The sequence below is a fragment of the Cordyceps fumosorosea genome (assembly GCF_001636725.1).
Source record: "Cordyceps fumosorosea ARSEF 2679 chromosome Unknown scaffold_27, whole genome shotgun sequence".
Taxonomy (NCBI): domain Eukaryota; kingdom Fungi; phylum Ascomycota; class Sordariomycetes; order Hypocreales; family Cordycipitaceae; genus Cordyceps; species Cordyceps fumosorosea.
The window spans coordinates 235,036-249,753 of NW_017387327.1; the positions used below are offsets into that span (position 1 = coordinate 235,036).

The following is a 14,718-nucleotide window of genomic DNA, read 5'->3' on the forward strand; positions in this document are numbered from 1 at the left end:
GGGCCCAAGATGATCGAGTCGGGCAGAAGGTTGCGACCACTTCTCGGGCCGGCCGCTCATCCAGTCTCGGACCACACCAACGCCATGATTCTCGGACGGGCTACTATTCGCGCATTCAGCCGAGTTCCACTGTTCATAGAGCGCTATTCTGACTTGGCTGACAATTCTTCCAAGGTCGGGGTACACATCATAATCGGAAACAGCTGGTCGGTCATACGATCAGGCGCTCTGGGCTGCGCCTTTGTGGTTACGACGGCGGCGGCCATGGTCCACAGCAACATCGATGCGGCGACGGCTGGATTCACCATTACCTTGGCTCTTCAGATGAAAAGCACCCTGTCCAAGCTCTTGGGCCAGGTTTCTACAATTCGCATGGGCATCACGGCCGCCTACCGGGTGATTGCCGTGACAGAGGTGCCGACGGAGCCAGGCACGGGAAGACGTGTCGCGGACTGGCCCTCTCAGGGGACTGTGGAGATCAAGGGAATCACAATGGAGTACGGACAGGATCTGCCACCGGCGCTCTCTCTTTGCACCGTCTCGGCAGCGCATCGGCATCGTTGGACGGACCGGTGCTGGAAAGTCTAGTCTCACCAATGCGCTCTTGCGATTTGTCCCCGTCACAGGCGGACGGATCCTCATTGACGGCGTGAACATTGCCGAAGTCTACTTGCATCAGCTCCGCAGCACCGTCAGGCTCATTCCCCAGGACCCCGTGCTTTTTTCCGGCACGCTCCGCGCCAACATTGATCCCTTCACGGAGAAGACGGACGCGCAGGTCCAGTCCGTCCTGGAACGCGTGCGCCTCGTCCATGCCAATCAGACGTCCGAGAAGTCGGCGCCAGCGCTTAGCCTGAAGACGAACATCGAGTCCGGCGGCAACAGTCTGTCGCACGGCCAGCGCCAGCTGGTCTGCCTCGCGCGCGCCATCCTGGCGCGGTGCCGCGTGCTCGTCCTCGACGAGGCCACGAGCGGGATGGACGAGGCCACCGACGAGGCCATACAGGAAATCATCGGCGAGGATTTCGGCGACGCGACGGTGATTGTCGTCGCGCACAAGCTGCTGACGGTGGCCGGCTTCGACAAGATCGTGGTCATGAGCGAGGGCCGAGTGGTCGAGTCGAGGTCTCCGGCGGAGCTGCTAGAAAAGAAGTGCCTTTTTTGGGAGATGGTGACTTGTAGCGGTGAACAGGCAAAGATTGAGGCTGCGGCGAGGAGAGCATAGCGTTTTGTAAGGATTGTGCCCGGTCCTGGCTACCACCCGGCACGCGAGATGGTTTGCCTGAACACACCTCGGTACAAGAGTCTTGTGCAGAAAATGGTATTGCAGCTTCAGCGTTTACACGCTCCTCGAAGTCGATCTCGGGGTTGATGTGAGAGAAAAGGGCACAGTGCAGTGCAGTGCAGTGCAGTGCAGTGCAGGATCAAAAGATGATATTTTAGTTTGGGGAGTGGTCAGAATTCGAGTCGATTTGTGAGATATACCAAGTAAGGCAGGTCTGAAATGTAATTGGAGGTTTCAGATTTGTTTTGTAATTTCTCATTCTCTTCTGTGTCTGGATTGGATGTATGTATGTATGTAGTCTTCAGCAGGTTCCTGTAGGCTGTCAGGTGAAGTCTCTGGAAGTGTTGCCTGGAAATTGTAACCTCCAGCGGTGGAGTTCCGCACCACAGCGGAACTGAAGACGCTACCTACACCAGGGCCAACCCCCGATCCAACGTCTTCCAACAAAAACAGGTCCAGAGGTGTCATGACGGTCACAACGATGCGCCGCTTGGCAAAATGTCCTGTATCTACCAAACGAATAGCTTTAGGGAGCCGAGAAGCGCTGCAGCGCTCGTTCACGTCAACGCAACTTGTGCAGCTACGCGCCTGCAACCACTTTGTTTCCAGAGGTGGGCAGCCAGCCAAGAGCAGCTCTGTGAAGCAAATTGCTGACAAGAAGCCCATAGATGATTTGATATCTGACCAGACCGATGCGAGCACGAAATTTCGATTAGCTGTCAAGGACAACATTGCCACGGCCGGCCTTCCGACGCAATGCGCCTCCAGCATACTCGCCGCGCACGCATCACCCTTTGAGGCGACCATTGTGAGGCAGCTCCGCGATCGAGGCGCCCGCGTCGTCGGCAAGACCAATATGGACGAGTTCGGCATGGGTTCGCACTCAATGAACTCGATCCACGGCGCGGTCCGCAACCCACTCTCGGAGGAGGGCGAGCCGCTCTCTGCCGGGGGCAGCTCTGGCGGCAGCGCCGTCGCGGTGCGGCTTGGCGACGCGGACGTCGCGCTGGGCACGGACACGGGCGGCTCCGTCCGACTGCCAGCCGCCTACACGGGCGTGGTTGGTTACAAGCCCAGCTACGGCATGCTGTCCAGGTTCGGCGTGGTGCCGTACGCCAACTCGCTCGACACCGTCGGGCTCCTGGCTAAGGATGTGCTGACGATTCAAGGCGTCGTGTTCGCTACGAACCTCTACACGGAGCATGACCCGAACGATCCTACGTCGCTGAGCGCAGAGACGCGGCGACGATGCGCCGAGGTGTCGCCCTCGCAGCTGCCGCCGCTGCGAGACATTACAATCGGCATCCCGACCGAATACAACATCGAAGAGCTTGAACCTGCGGTCCGCGAAGCTTGGGCATCCACGGCTGCCAAGTTGGAAGCGCAAGGCGTCCGGATCGTCTCCGTGTCGCTGCCCTCCACGAAAGAAGCCCTCTGCGCTTACTACGTGCTCGCGCCGGCCGAGGCGACCTCGAACCTGGCCAAGTACGACGGCGTGCGGTACGGCGTGCGCGGCGGCGACGGGGACGCCGCGGGCGACACGCTCTACTCCGAGGCGCGCGGCGCCGGCTTCGGCGCGGAGGTGCGGCGGCGCATCCTGCTCGGCACCTACAGCCTAAGCTCCGAGGCGATCGACAACTACTTCCTGCAGGCGCAGCGGGTGCGCCGGCGCGTGCGGCAAGACTTTGACGAGGTGTTTCGCGCGGAGAACCCGCTGTGCGAGCCGCGCCAGTTTGACCTCTGCGAGATGCCGGAGGAGCTGGCTCTGGCGGACAAGCAGGGGCCGGCGCAGGTGGACTTTTTGCTCTGCCCGACGGCACCGTCGCTGCCGCCGGCGCTGAGGGAGCTGGAGACGAGGAACAGCGTCGACGCGTACACGAGTGATGTCTTTACGGTGCCGGCTAGCTTGGCGGGGCTGCCAGCGGTCAGCGTGCCGGTGTGGCCGGAGGAGAATCGCTTCCCAGTGGGCATGCAGCTGATTGCGCAGTACTGGGATGATCAGAGGTTATTACACATGGCAGCCAAGTTGCAAGAGGCGATGAGCTCATGATTGAGCCCGGGGTATCATATTATGTATATACATTGCAAAAAAAATCACAAAACTTTTCCACTAGAGCCTGCTCAAGGACTTTGGCTCTGGCTTCTGCTACCCTCTTCCTCCTCCTCCTCCTCATCAATGTCGTCGCCGAGCAGATTGGCGCGGGGCTCCAGCACCTCCAGGTCCTCGAGCGTCTCACGCTTCGGCATCTTCCACAGACTCGTCGCGCACACGCGGTCCTTGGTCAGCAAATCATCCACAAACTCATCCACGTACGTCAGCACCACCGCCTCGCGCCCGCGTCTCCGCAGCTTCCTGCGATCCGCCAGGTACGGCTCCAGCGCGCGGTACACGTCCTCCGCGCGGCGCGTCAGCCGCAGATAGAAGCACGCGAGCGCGCGCAGGTACTTGAAGTGGTCGCCGCCGTAGGCCAGGTACTCTGCCAGCACCTCGTCCGACGGCGCGAGCTCGAGCAGCTTGAAGGCGAGGCACAGGAAGGGGCTGGGTCGCTGGGCGGCGCCGGAGGTGCCGCCGATGAAGCGCACGTGCTCGACGACGCGGTCGACGATGTCGGCCTCGTTGAGGGCGAAGCACTGCTCCTTGTAGAAGTAGCTGTCGGCGATGCGGTCCTTGACGGCCTTCTCCATGATGTTGGCGGGGTTCAGCCCGTTGGGCGCGAGGCCGACGTTGCTGCCGCGCTCGTCGAGGAAGCGCCGCGCGTCGGCCTGGACGGTGTCGGGTTTTGGCATTTCGGGGGCTGGAGGATCGGGGTGATTTGTTCGCGAGGGCTGGATGGGATTCGGTTTTGGTGGTGTTTGAGGGTTGCTGACGCGTATCTGGATCGTATTTCTATTGGTGAAGTACAACGTTTGTAGTAGCGTTGGTGGATGAATAGGCTCTCATAACTTTTCACACTCGGCGCGATAAGATTGTTGCTGTGCCAACGTGGGGCTGTGACGACACCTGCGTTGAGCTCTCGATCATCAACTCGAATGAAACGACATGAATGCATGAATGAATGAATGAATCTTCAGTACCTTTGTTTAAAATATTATATTTTGCTTCATCCTAGCATCTAAAGATCCCTACTTCCGACATCATGAAGCGGGTTCTCCTCACGTCGTCTCAGGTCTCCATCATCTTGACGGGCATTGTCAGTAAGTTGCATTCCATCCAGCCGCGTGCCAGCGGTCCCGAGTCTCAGATTCAGTCATCCACAAAACACGAATTAAGACTAATTTCACTACGTATTACAGTCTTCTTGTGTACCTTGGCGCTCTTCCTCAGCGGCTACGTGATACAGCAACGAACAGTCAACGACCTGCGCGAGGCCATCCGACCGCGGCCTCGGCCCGTGACGAAGCCGCACCTGCCGGCGCGCTTCAAGTCACGCATCACCGAGCTCGACGACGGCTCCATCGTCTTCTACGAGAGCGAGGCGGACGAGGAGGCACGGCAGGAGCGGCAGCACATTGAGATCCGCGAGACCAAGCCCGAGCCCGGGCCTGAGCCCGAAGAGGTGCGCGCCCGCCAAGAGGAGGAGATGAGCAGGGCGACGCAGAAACAGCGGCAGATGCTGCGGGACATCCAGAGCAAGGTCGCGCAGCAGTCGTGGGCGGTGGAGAACCCAGACCCGTGGGCGAAGAGCAAGGTGCCCGTGGATGCGGTAGAGCGCCGTCAAATGATTAGGGATGAATTGAAGCGCCTCTCTACGAGCGACGGGCCGGTTCCCTGGTCGAAGCGCATTTGGTACTAAATATCTGGTACTAATTGGGTTGGAAGTTGCGGGGAATGAGTTTAGATGTACATGCTAAGAACGACTTTACCGATGTAGGATATGGGATATAGGATATGCACAAATTGATGAATACAGAATGAGATAGTTTGATAACAGTTAGCCTCCATGAAAATTAGCACATTTGTGTGATGCGTAGGCCGCAAATTCGTCCACGACATACATGTCTCAATGTAGTGTGAGCACCTGTGACAAATCCAAGACTTTTGCGGAGGATTTCTGTGATGGAGCTCAGACCTCATGTCCGTCCTATCATGCCAAGCATTTTATCCCAACGGACCTGGCCAGCCAAGAGCAATATTCCCCGCGCTACTGCACGGTGATGATCATTTGTGCGTGTCGTCGCAGCGCCAAGGTTTGCTCTGGAATGACTCTCGTTCTGGGTCGAGTATCTCCGCTCTGATTTCCAAATGCTGCTCTCTATTGGTGCGCGCAATACAGACCAGAGCAAATGAATATGAAGAACTGGATATGACTGGTAGTATGCGTGCTGCACGAGGGCGAGACAAGAGTGCGTCGCGAGTCGGGGCCAAGCAGATCGTTTTATGGCGACAGTCGCTTGCCAGTACGGGCACAGGTACACCTTCTAATAAGCATAAGTAATCGCCCATGCATGTATCACCCGAGGGAGCTGCCAGGTCTTGCCAACGCCTGGAGCTGAGGATGAGCAAGACTTGATTAAAGAACCCGCATTGCGAAGTCGTATGCAGCCAAGCCGTGAGATGGATCTTCATGTCTCTCTCCCCAGTATTTGTAATTCAACTGCAGCCACAGCAATTTCCATTACAGTGGCTGATCCATAAACGAACTCGAAACTACACATCTAGTTGAAATCTAGTGATCGGATCGAGAATTCTAATGCAGCGGTGGTTCAGTGAGCCGGGCAGCCGAAGAAGGGGCTGTGCGACCGCCAGTCCCTGTCACAAAAGCTTCTTGATTGCTTTATAAAAGACACATATCTCTCTCCCCTCACTTCATGCCGTGAGTATTGGGGCTAAGACAAGAAAGCTGCTTTTCCCGCAAATCACAAACTCTCTTGTACTCATAATCATGGTTCGATTCTCTACCATTTCAGGTGCTCTCTGCGCAATTGGTCTCGCCAGCGCCCAGTGTCCATATGCGAATCCTGGATCTTTATCTGCAAGAGATGATTCAGCTGAGGCTACGACTAAAGGCGGCTCTCGAGGCCACATGAAGGGGTACGAGTTGGACGACTCCTCCGGATACCTGACCTCGGACGTGGGCGGCCCATTTAGCGATCAGGAGAGCCTGAAGGCCGGCGACCGCGGCCCGACGCTGCTCGAGGACTTCATCTTCCGCCAAAAGATCACCCACTTTGACCACGAGCGTGTAAGTTTCTCTCCGTGCCTATCCCGGCCGCACCAAAGTTGAAGCCACGGCTGCTGACGGCGGGATACATGGCAGGTGCCTGAGCGAGCCGTCCATGCCCGCGGCGCCGGTGCATACGGGACATTCACGAGCTACGGCGACTTTAGCAACATCACAGCCGCTTCGTTTCTCGCCGCCAAGGAGAAGAAGACGCCCATGTTTGTCCGCTTCTCCACCGTGCTCGGCTCGCGAGGCAGCACAGACACGGCCCGGGACATTCGCGGCTTTGCCACACGATTGTAAGTACAGTATGATGAACAACTCGGGAATTGCTCCTCGATGTATTGACTGCAGTATTGCTAGCTATACTGACGAGGGCAACTTTGACATTGTCGGCAACAACGCGCCCGTCTTCTTCATCCAGGACGCCATCCAATTCCCCGACCTTGTTCACTCTCTGAAGCCCGAATCCAACAACGAGATTCCGCAGGCTTCCACGGCACATAACACCGCCTGGGACTTTTTCAGCCAGCAGACGACCTCGCTGCATGCGCTATTTTGGGCACTCTCCGGCCACGGCGTCCCGCGAAGCTTCCGTCACATGGTATGTCCACTCCCTGGATCAACTTTTCGAGGTGGTTAGCTAAATCTAGGTACAAGGACGGCTTTGGCGTTCACACATACCGTCTTGTGACAGACAAGGGCGACTCGAAGCTGGTCAAGTGGCACTGGCGATCGAAGCAGGGTCTGGCTTCGCTCTTCCAGGAGGAATCGCAACACGTCAGCGGCAAGGGCGCCGACTTTCACCGACAGGATCTCTACGACGCCATCGAGGCTGGAAACTACCCCGAGTGGGAGCTGAGCGTCCAGATGGTTGACGAGGAAAAGGCGCTTGCCTTTGGATTTGATCTGTTGGACCCTACGAAGCTGCTTCCCGAAGAGTTGGCCCCTCTACATCCTCTTGGAGTCATGAGACTGGACGCCAACCCCGTCAATTACTTTGCGGAAACGGAGCAAGTCATGGTACGCGAGATGCGAGGAAGCGACCTTGATTTTGGCTAAATCTTTTTCAGTTTCAACCTGGGCACATCGTTCGTGGAGTCGACTTTTCAGACGATCCGCTGCTTCAGGGCCGCATCTTCTCGTACCTGGACACGCAGATCAATCGCCACGGCGGTCCCAACTTTGAGCAGCTTCCCATCAACAGGCCGATTGTTCCGGTGCACAACAACAACCGTGACGGCGCAGGTCAAGTCTTGATTCACAAGAATGCTGCCCCGTGTATGGCTACTCTCCCCATCCCACAACCAACAAACGCCCTCCCTTTGCTGACTCGCTGTACACAGACTCGCCCAACACACTCAACAAGGGATACCCCCAGCAGGCAGACCAGTCGAGGGGACGCGGCTTCTTCACCGCGCCGCGCCGGCGCGCCGACGGCCACCTCGTTCGGAAGCGCTCCCAGGCCTTCTCCGACCACTGGAGCCAGCCGCGGCTCTTCTACAACTCGCTCGGCAAGGCCGAGCAGCAGATGCTCATCGACGTGCTGCGTCTTGAGCTGAGCGGCCTGCGAACCGCCATCCAGACCAACGTGCTCGCGCAGCTCAACAAGATCAGCCACGAGATCGCCGTCCGCGTCGGCCGGGCGCTCGGCGTGGAGGCGCCGGCGGCCGACGACGCGCACTACCACGACAACAAGACGGCGCACATGTCCGCCTACGGCGCGAAGCTGCCCACCATCGCCTCGATGCGCGTGGGCGTCCTCGTCGACGGCGGGTCGGAGGAGTCTGTCAGGGAGGGCGCGGCGCTGCGGGATGGGCTGAAGCACGCGCGGGTGTTTGCGAGCACGGTCGGGGAGAGGATGGCGCCGGGCGTGGACAGGGCGCTCACGGCGACGGACGCGACCGTCTTCGACGCCGTCGTCGTTACCGAGGGCGCCGCCGCAGCGCTGTTCGACCCTGCTGCGAGGCGGTCGACGCTCTACCCCTCGGGACGGCCGAGCCGGATCATCACGGACAGCTTCCGCTGGGGTAAGCCCCTGGGATTCCTCGGCAGGGCCGCGGATGTGATTGGCAGGACGGGCATCAAGGCCGGCCCGGGCGTCTACGTGGGCGGCGACGTTGCGTCCATGGTCGAGGATATCAAGGAGGGGCTGGCGACGTTTAAGTTTCTCGACCGTGTTGCCTTGGATGAGGACGAGTAATTTGTGCCTACGGGAATTCTGATATAATAATGATAATCATCTGACCGCTTGACGATGGATCATTACTCATAGCTAATTGATATCATTACAAAACACCGATCCCGGTCTAGATGCGATGCCTTGTTGAAGCCGAGTCACACATGCTACCCCGGAAAACATGATCTTCGTTCCGTAACAGATACATATCAGCGTATAGATGATTTCGAATACGCAACCTTGTTAATTGCTGGCTTACTTTGCCGATGTATATAGCAGGCGTGTATAGCCCGAGTCTATCATTGGCACTCTTCTCGGCTCCAGCAAAGCCACTCCAGAAAGACAGTAGGAGCTCAAACGGTAGCGTAGGGCAAGCAGACACCATTAGAAATCCCGAGGGTGTGGAACTTCGGAGAATCACCGAAGTCTGTGTCTGTGCCCGTGCCGTGTGCCGCCTCTCATCATCCGACGGCTCCCCCACGCCGGACGTGTAAGCGGGAGGAGGCTGCTCACGTCACCATCACCGCCCCCAAAATGCAAGTTGCGATATGGTGTACATATATATTCAACTAGCGTTAATGCGCAGTTTCATCTACGGCGAGCCACGTTGTATCGCCGAGGGCATCATGGCCGCGGTGCCGCGGTGCCGGGGAGGGGGGGCTTGGTATCTTAGGATCTACGTGTAAGCCAAACGTGGCTTGATGGCGCCGAGAGAGTACACGTAGAAGGCCTGCTCTGCGAGAGTAAGAGCACATTTTCTTCTCTGGTTCTTCCAGTTCTACGATACAGAACATGCAAAGTAGATAGCCTGAAACGCTGACGAAGTTGAAGAGGTGGCTGAGCGGCAAACCCGGCTCCGATTGCTAGCGCAACGGCCGTGCGGTAGAGTCAGGCGAGCTGCTTGCGTACTCTGGGTTGGATAGGCTACCCTTGACTCCGTATTGCTGGAAAATGATGCAATGGTCCGCAAAAGCCGGTTATTTGCGTACTCGGGTTTCCCGACTCGGCGCTGAGGACATAAAGCGGGAGGTCCTCTGTTGGATGGCAACTCGCACTTCGGCAACTGACGATTTTCTCAGCAAGACTGCTATTGCGAAAAGGAAAAGACGTTTTTTTCATGCATTATTCGTTAGAGGCAGTTATTGAGAAGGATAAAACACTGTGGAAATGGATTGCTTTGGGTGAATGCTATGACCATCTCACAAGAGCTCACAGGCTAAACCAAGGTATCATGGCAGATGAAGAGAGCGACTGAGTGGTGCATATAGCTGGTTTGAATTGTCCAATATGAAGTAATACCTCTCCACATGGGTCACCCATTCGTGGGGAAGCGACGTGGTTGGTCAACGTCCGAGAGCCAGCTTGGCGATGCAGGCGCCAACAGAGTCTTTACAATAGAATACCAGTTTTAGAGTTTACAATTTACTCCACCCGGTTCAGCTTTTCTCAGCAGATTCGCCGAGCCAATAGCTAGTCTATTCACAAGTTTGGAAGTTTTGTGGACAGACAGAGTGACTGAAGATGGGTCCCGATACGACAACCTTGCAGTAAAGGGTAGGTAGCAAAGCGGCATCGTCGTTTGATGCGAGTTCAAAGCCCGGGAAGTTTTCCAATGATTTGCCTTGGGGTTTTCCCTCTCACGTAATATGAGTTTATCCTGAAGATCTTAGTAACCACGTGTTTCAGTTTGGCACGTATCTGGGGCAAGTAAATGCAAGTTGTCAAGCGCTACTCTATACAGGCTGTTCGCATTCCTGCCCGAGTGACTTATTCAGCAGTTACCAATTAGTTAATTCCTTAAAGCGAAATCGAAGCGGTAAAGGTGTTTCACCGTGCCTGCATGCTTGTTCCTGATCTAACACCTTTCCCCTCTATGCAGGAGGACGGCGGCGGCGGCTGCATGATGGAGATATGCATCCAGCCTGACTGCACCCTCTACGGTGGCAGAGCCCCAAGTTGTGACCAGTCGGCCAAGAGAATCCTCGGGAACTGGGTTGGTCCCGTTCAACTAGTCATGTACGGATACACACACATATCTTCCTTCGTACACCGCCAGAGGCCGTGCGCTGTGCACGCAGAGGCCCAACAGCGACGATTGGCGAGAGGGTGGAGGAGGGTGTTTGAAACCCACTGATGCGTGAATGAACACACGCCCGTCCAAAGTTGTCCTGGATGCGCTGGTGTGTGTTTTGTTGTTATGGCGCAGAGTCTGGGCCAAGGGCAGCCAGCCGCGGATGCAAGAGACGGCTATGAAGGAGGGGGAGGGGTTTGAAAGAGGGGAAAGGTTGTGAGATGCAGCAGAAGCCGAGCCGAGAGGCGTGGCTCTGCTAGCTCTGATTAGAAGCCGAAATGGCTGGGGAATGGGTTAAGAGGTTGCAGTGGCTGGACTACGTGCATCGCTCATGTCCGTTGTCCGTCATATTGAGATATATTGCCCTTGGCCGTACATTTCGAGGAGGGGTAGGTAAGGCAAGGCAAGGCTAACTAACTAACTTTGTGGCAAATGCGCTCGCAAGTCCGATTGAGTTGAGTTCGCATCGATGAGGGCATGGAACAATGCAAGCACAAACTGTAAAGTTAACAAGCCCTCGATGCTGGGAATAGTGTGGCGCACCTAGAAGCGTAAGCAAGTGTAAGTTGAGAGTGGCGGATGGCTTGCTTGAGGCGCGGATTTCATTCGTTGTGAAGAAAAGTCAACGTTGTGCAGTACTTCACAGGCAGTGTCGTTTTCATAATCTAATCATCCTGTCCTGCTGACCCTGAGCAAATGCAAGGAGAGAAGGAAGGCAAGGTGTATGCATGACAGACGCTGCTAGTTGCATAACTACCAAGTTGTATACTGTTTGCTATTGTCCAACGGGCACGGCACACTACATCTGATGCGGGGAAAACGAGCGAAGCAGGGCCAACAAGAGCGGAAACCAGGCACTATGCAAATGCACGGCGGCGCATTTGGGTAGGATCCAAAGCCACCTGGCATGCGCGACAGTTGACCTTGAGGTGTTAGCGTTGAGACTGAATCACTTATGGATGGATGTGTGCAGTGTCCACATGACCAGCAGGCAATGCCCGCAGAGTTTACAAGGAAACACAGATCTCGGAGCAGTGTTTCGATCAGGACAAGATAACTATCTGTACATTGAGGCGGTCAAAGTTGCACGTCCTAATAATTAGCCAGAGGGGAAGAAGCAAATACCGTGGGGTTTGCAAAGGCTCTAGAAGAGGACTAGGAACAATAGCGGCAAAAGGTTGGGAATAAAAAGCAACGGAGGCGGGGGGGGGAGTGTTGAGCTCGGCAGGGATATGGCGGTGACGAGTGGAAAGGAAAGGCCCTTGCCGCCCGCTGAAGAGCAAAAAGGAAAAAGAAAGAAAAGAGAGTGCAAGTTCAATATTTTGCGCCATTCTCTCGGGGGAGGGGTAGTTGCTGAGTCAATGAGTTGTTGTACATGCAGAGTAAAGTTGGTTGGGCTCCAAGTCTTTGTGAGGTCGACTCACCGCCACAGCAAAGACGTGGCTGAGAGACATGGACGCCTGCAGGAGAAACAGATGATAATCTGCAACTACTCTTGTGCAGGTTTCCAGTCATGGGATCTCTTGATTCAGTGAAGTGATGCACTGAAAGTTGGGGCCACTTAAACTTGGTGTAGTTACTCAGAGACTCTCAGCTTCTACTTGGCACAGCGACAACCGGAGCAATCAAAAACGGTTCGTGAATTTGGAATTGAAGAGTTTGCCGGAGAGACATGTCACACGGTAAATGGTTTGTAATGAACATCTCAACATCTCAGACCCGAAAGGCCACGGTAGTATCTCGAGTATTAATGAAGCCTCATCGCTAGCGGCCGCCATCGACAAACCTCGCCGCAATGAGATCCCTGCCTGCCTGCGCGTGCGGGGAAAACTTACTCTGTTAAACTAGTACTTGACGAGTTAGTCTTTCAGGTCAGGTCAGCTGGACAGCGGCATCATGTCAGGGCCAGGAACCGACAGGCACAGCACCAAGCTCAAAGCGGGCAAGCCAGGGAGGGTATTTTAATGTTGTGGTACCTGAGAGAAGGTGGTGGCCCGTTTGCAGTAATTTCCGCACTTTTTCGATGACTCGATATGCTACCTGCATCTAACTAATAGTTAGACGAGGCCAGGGTCAGGCAAGCAAGCAGATGATGATAATGACCGGGGGCGGAAAAACGACAGATCGCCTTTTGACGCAGCGGTGATGTAACCGCAGCCTCTTCCGTCGTTTTTTTTTAGACGATGGCTCTCCCCCTCCTGGCCAGATGCGGAGTTACTCACAATTTGCGGTGAATGCGAACTAATTGATGTAGCCATGCGAACGGGTTCCTATGCGAGAGTCGGGCGAGCCCACCACTAGTTCGTCCTGATGAGAAGCCCAACTGGCGCAACTCTTGACCAAGTCTCAGCCAAGAGTTGCGGGGTGATAGACCAAGGTTGCGAGACTAAAACTGGCGATGGCACTGATGGGCAGCGATGAATGCAACTTTTCTTGCGACGAACACCATGGAGGGAGGGGGGGGGGGAAGCCTCACGTCCTCCCCTCCACTCGCGTAATCGGTTGGCTGGCTGATGGGCCGATGTGCGATAAAAACCATGGAAGGCGGTGGGCTGAATAGCACGATGGTCTGAACACGATGATTATGGGCGATGATCGCTCATGCTAATTCGAGTTGGGCAGCGCAAGCAAGTCACTACGTTTCAAGTTGGCTATTAATCACCTATTGGAGGGTAATAGTAATAGAATACGGAGCAGTGTTAACTTTGCAGCCGCCATGCATCGCGATTGTTTCCCCTCTCCTTCGAAACTCGAGTCATCGCCGTCCCTTTGGACACCGCTTGGCGAGGTACTGACCGCTGTCCAATCGGCGGACTCAATGCGGCTGACTGGTCGATTCTGCTGCTTTTTTTGGATGCAACAAAAAAAGAGGGGAAGCCGAAGACGAGGCTTGCGTGGATACCATGACGACGATAAATCGTGTTTCCAAAGCGGACGAATTGTGCAGGCATTCGCTCGCTGCCTGATAGACGGGCTCGGGCTTGCGAGCTTCACGATAAATGTATACGAGCCAGGATCCTCTGCCTCTCAGCCCTTTCTTGAGTTGCTTGCCCGTTCGCGGCTAGTGCTCTCGTTACTGTGCAGCTCGCCTCATCGCCGTTTGTTAGCCCGTGAGCGGTGACTGGCTGGGTTGAAACGAGTTTTTTGTGCGTCTTTCAGACTAGCGGTGCGCTAACGTGCGGGATGGTGTGAGCGAGTAACTGAAATAACTAGAGGCCCGTCGCAGAGGCGGGGGTTGCACTGCGGCGCAAGCCTGGTTTAGAAGTGCGGAAACATGGCCAAGAAGCCTCGTTGATGAGAGGCGCAGTTGGCAAAGTTTCAACTCGTACACAACCCTCTGGATGAGGCTCGCTCATTGGTTCCTTGCCCCTCCCTGCCGTTGATCACAGAGTTGCACAGAGCCGCAACGTAACCAGTTGTCAGAGACGTGTAGATCAAGCGTCATACATGCGTTTATACTTTAGCTACTATCCCTTCGGTTCGCTGACATCTTGATATTGGCGCTGTCATCGGGCAGCAGCGTATTAGCAGTCGCGGACATTTATAGCATAAAATTAATGCTTGACAGCTTTGTTGGATTGAAACAAGGGCAGAATACTCCGTACTGAGCTGGGCATTGATCAACAAGACCTCTTTGACCTATCATGAAACTTTCTCGGCGGTTGCTTCCCGACTTGGTCCTATTAGTGAGTTGCAAAAGCCCAAGGGCTACACGTGCCTTGACGATTTCAGAGCACCCGCGCATGCCGCAAGTCTTAGAAGCGGGAGAGAGTTTCAAAGTACAAGGCATAAGACATGATTCTTAATATAGCGTTGGGAAGGGGGATTAAGGCAGCTGAGAGTAAAATCACCGACTCATGAGAAGCGTCATTCACGCTGACAAGTAAAACTAGCCTGTAGACTAGGAACAGACCGCTTCCTGACAGCTACGCAGAGCAGGGTCGGGAACGCGCCGAAGAGTTCAATTAAAAAGAGCGAAAGCAACCACTGTAAAATTACTTTACGCGCCAGCGAGAAATGT

General features: G+C 55.4%; 4 protein-coding genes across 4 annotated transcripts; 3 read left to right on the top strand and 1 right to left on the bottom strand.

The window, feature by feature from the left end:
- Nucleotides 1-9: 9 nt before the first annotated feature.
- Nucleotides 10-3,335, top strand: ISF_08201 (Amidase signature domain protein; the record flags this gene model as incomplete). Its single annotated transcript, XM_018851804.1, has 3 exons — nt 10-471; nt 548-1,178; nt 1,954-3,335. 3 exons carry the CDS (start codon nt 10-12, stop codon nt 3,333-3,335), a joined length of 2,475 nt encoding a protein of 824 aa, XP_018701074.1.
- Nucleotides 3,336-3,406: 71 nt separating this feature from the next.
- Nucleotides 3,407-4,072, bottom strand: ISF_08202 (prp38; the record flags this gene model as incomplete). The annotated part of the gene is made up of 1 exon (XM_018851805.1): nt 3,407-4,072. The coding sequence occupies one exon, from the start codon at nt 4,070-4,072 to the stop codon at nt 3,407-3,409; it is 666 nt and encodes a 221-aa protein (XP_018701075.1).
- A 350-nt stretch (nt 4,073-4,422) lies between these two features.
- Nucleotides 4,423-5,079, top strand: ISF_08203 (hypothetical protein; the record flags this gene model as incomplete). The annotated part of the gene is made up of 2 exons (XM_018851806.1): nt 4,423-4,480; nt 4,580-5,079. 2 exons carry the CDS (start codon nt 4,423-4,425, stop codon nt 5,077-5,079), a joined length of 558 nt encoding a protein of 185 aa, XP_018701076.1.
- Nucleotides 5,080-6,168: 1,089 nt separating this feature from the next.
- Nucleotides 6,169-8,650, top strand: ISF_08204 (catalase; the record flags this gene model as incomplete). The annotated part of the gene is made up of 6 exons (XM_018851807.1): nt 6,169-6,468; nt 6,544-6,746; nt 6,811-7,051; nt 7,108-7,470; nt 7,521-7,728; nt 7,794-8,650. 6 exons carry the CDS (start codon nt 6,169-6,171, stop codon nt 8,648-8,650), a joined length of 2,172 nt encoding a protein of 723 aa, XP_018701077.1.
- Nucleotides 8,651-14,718: the final 6,068 nt, after the last annotated feature.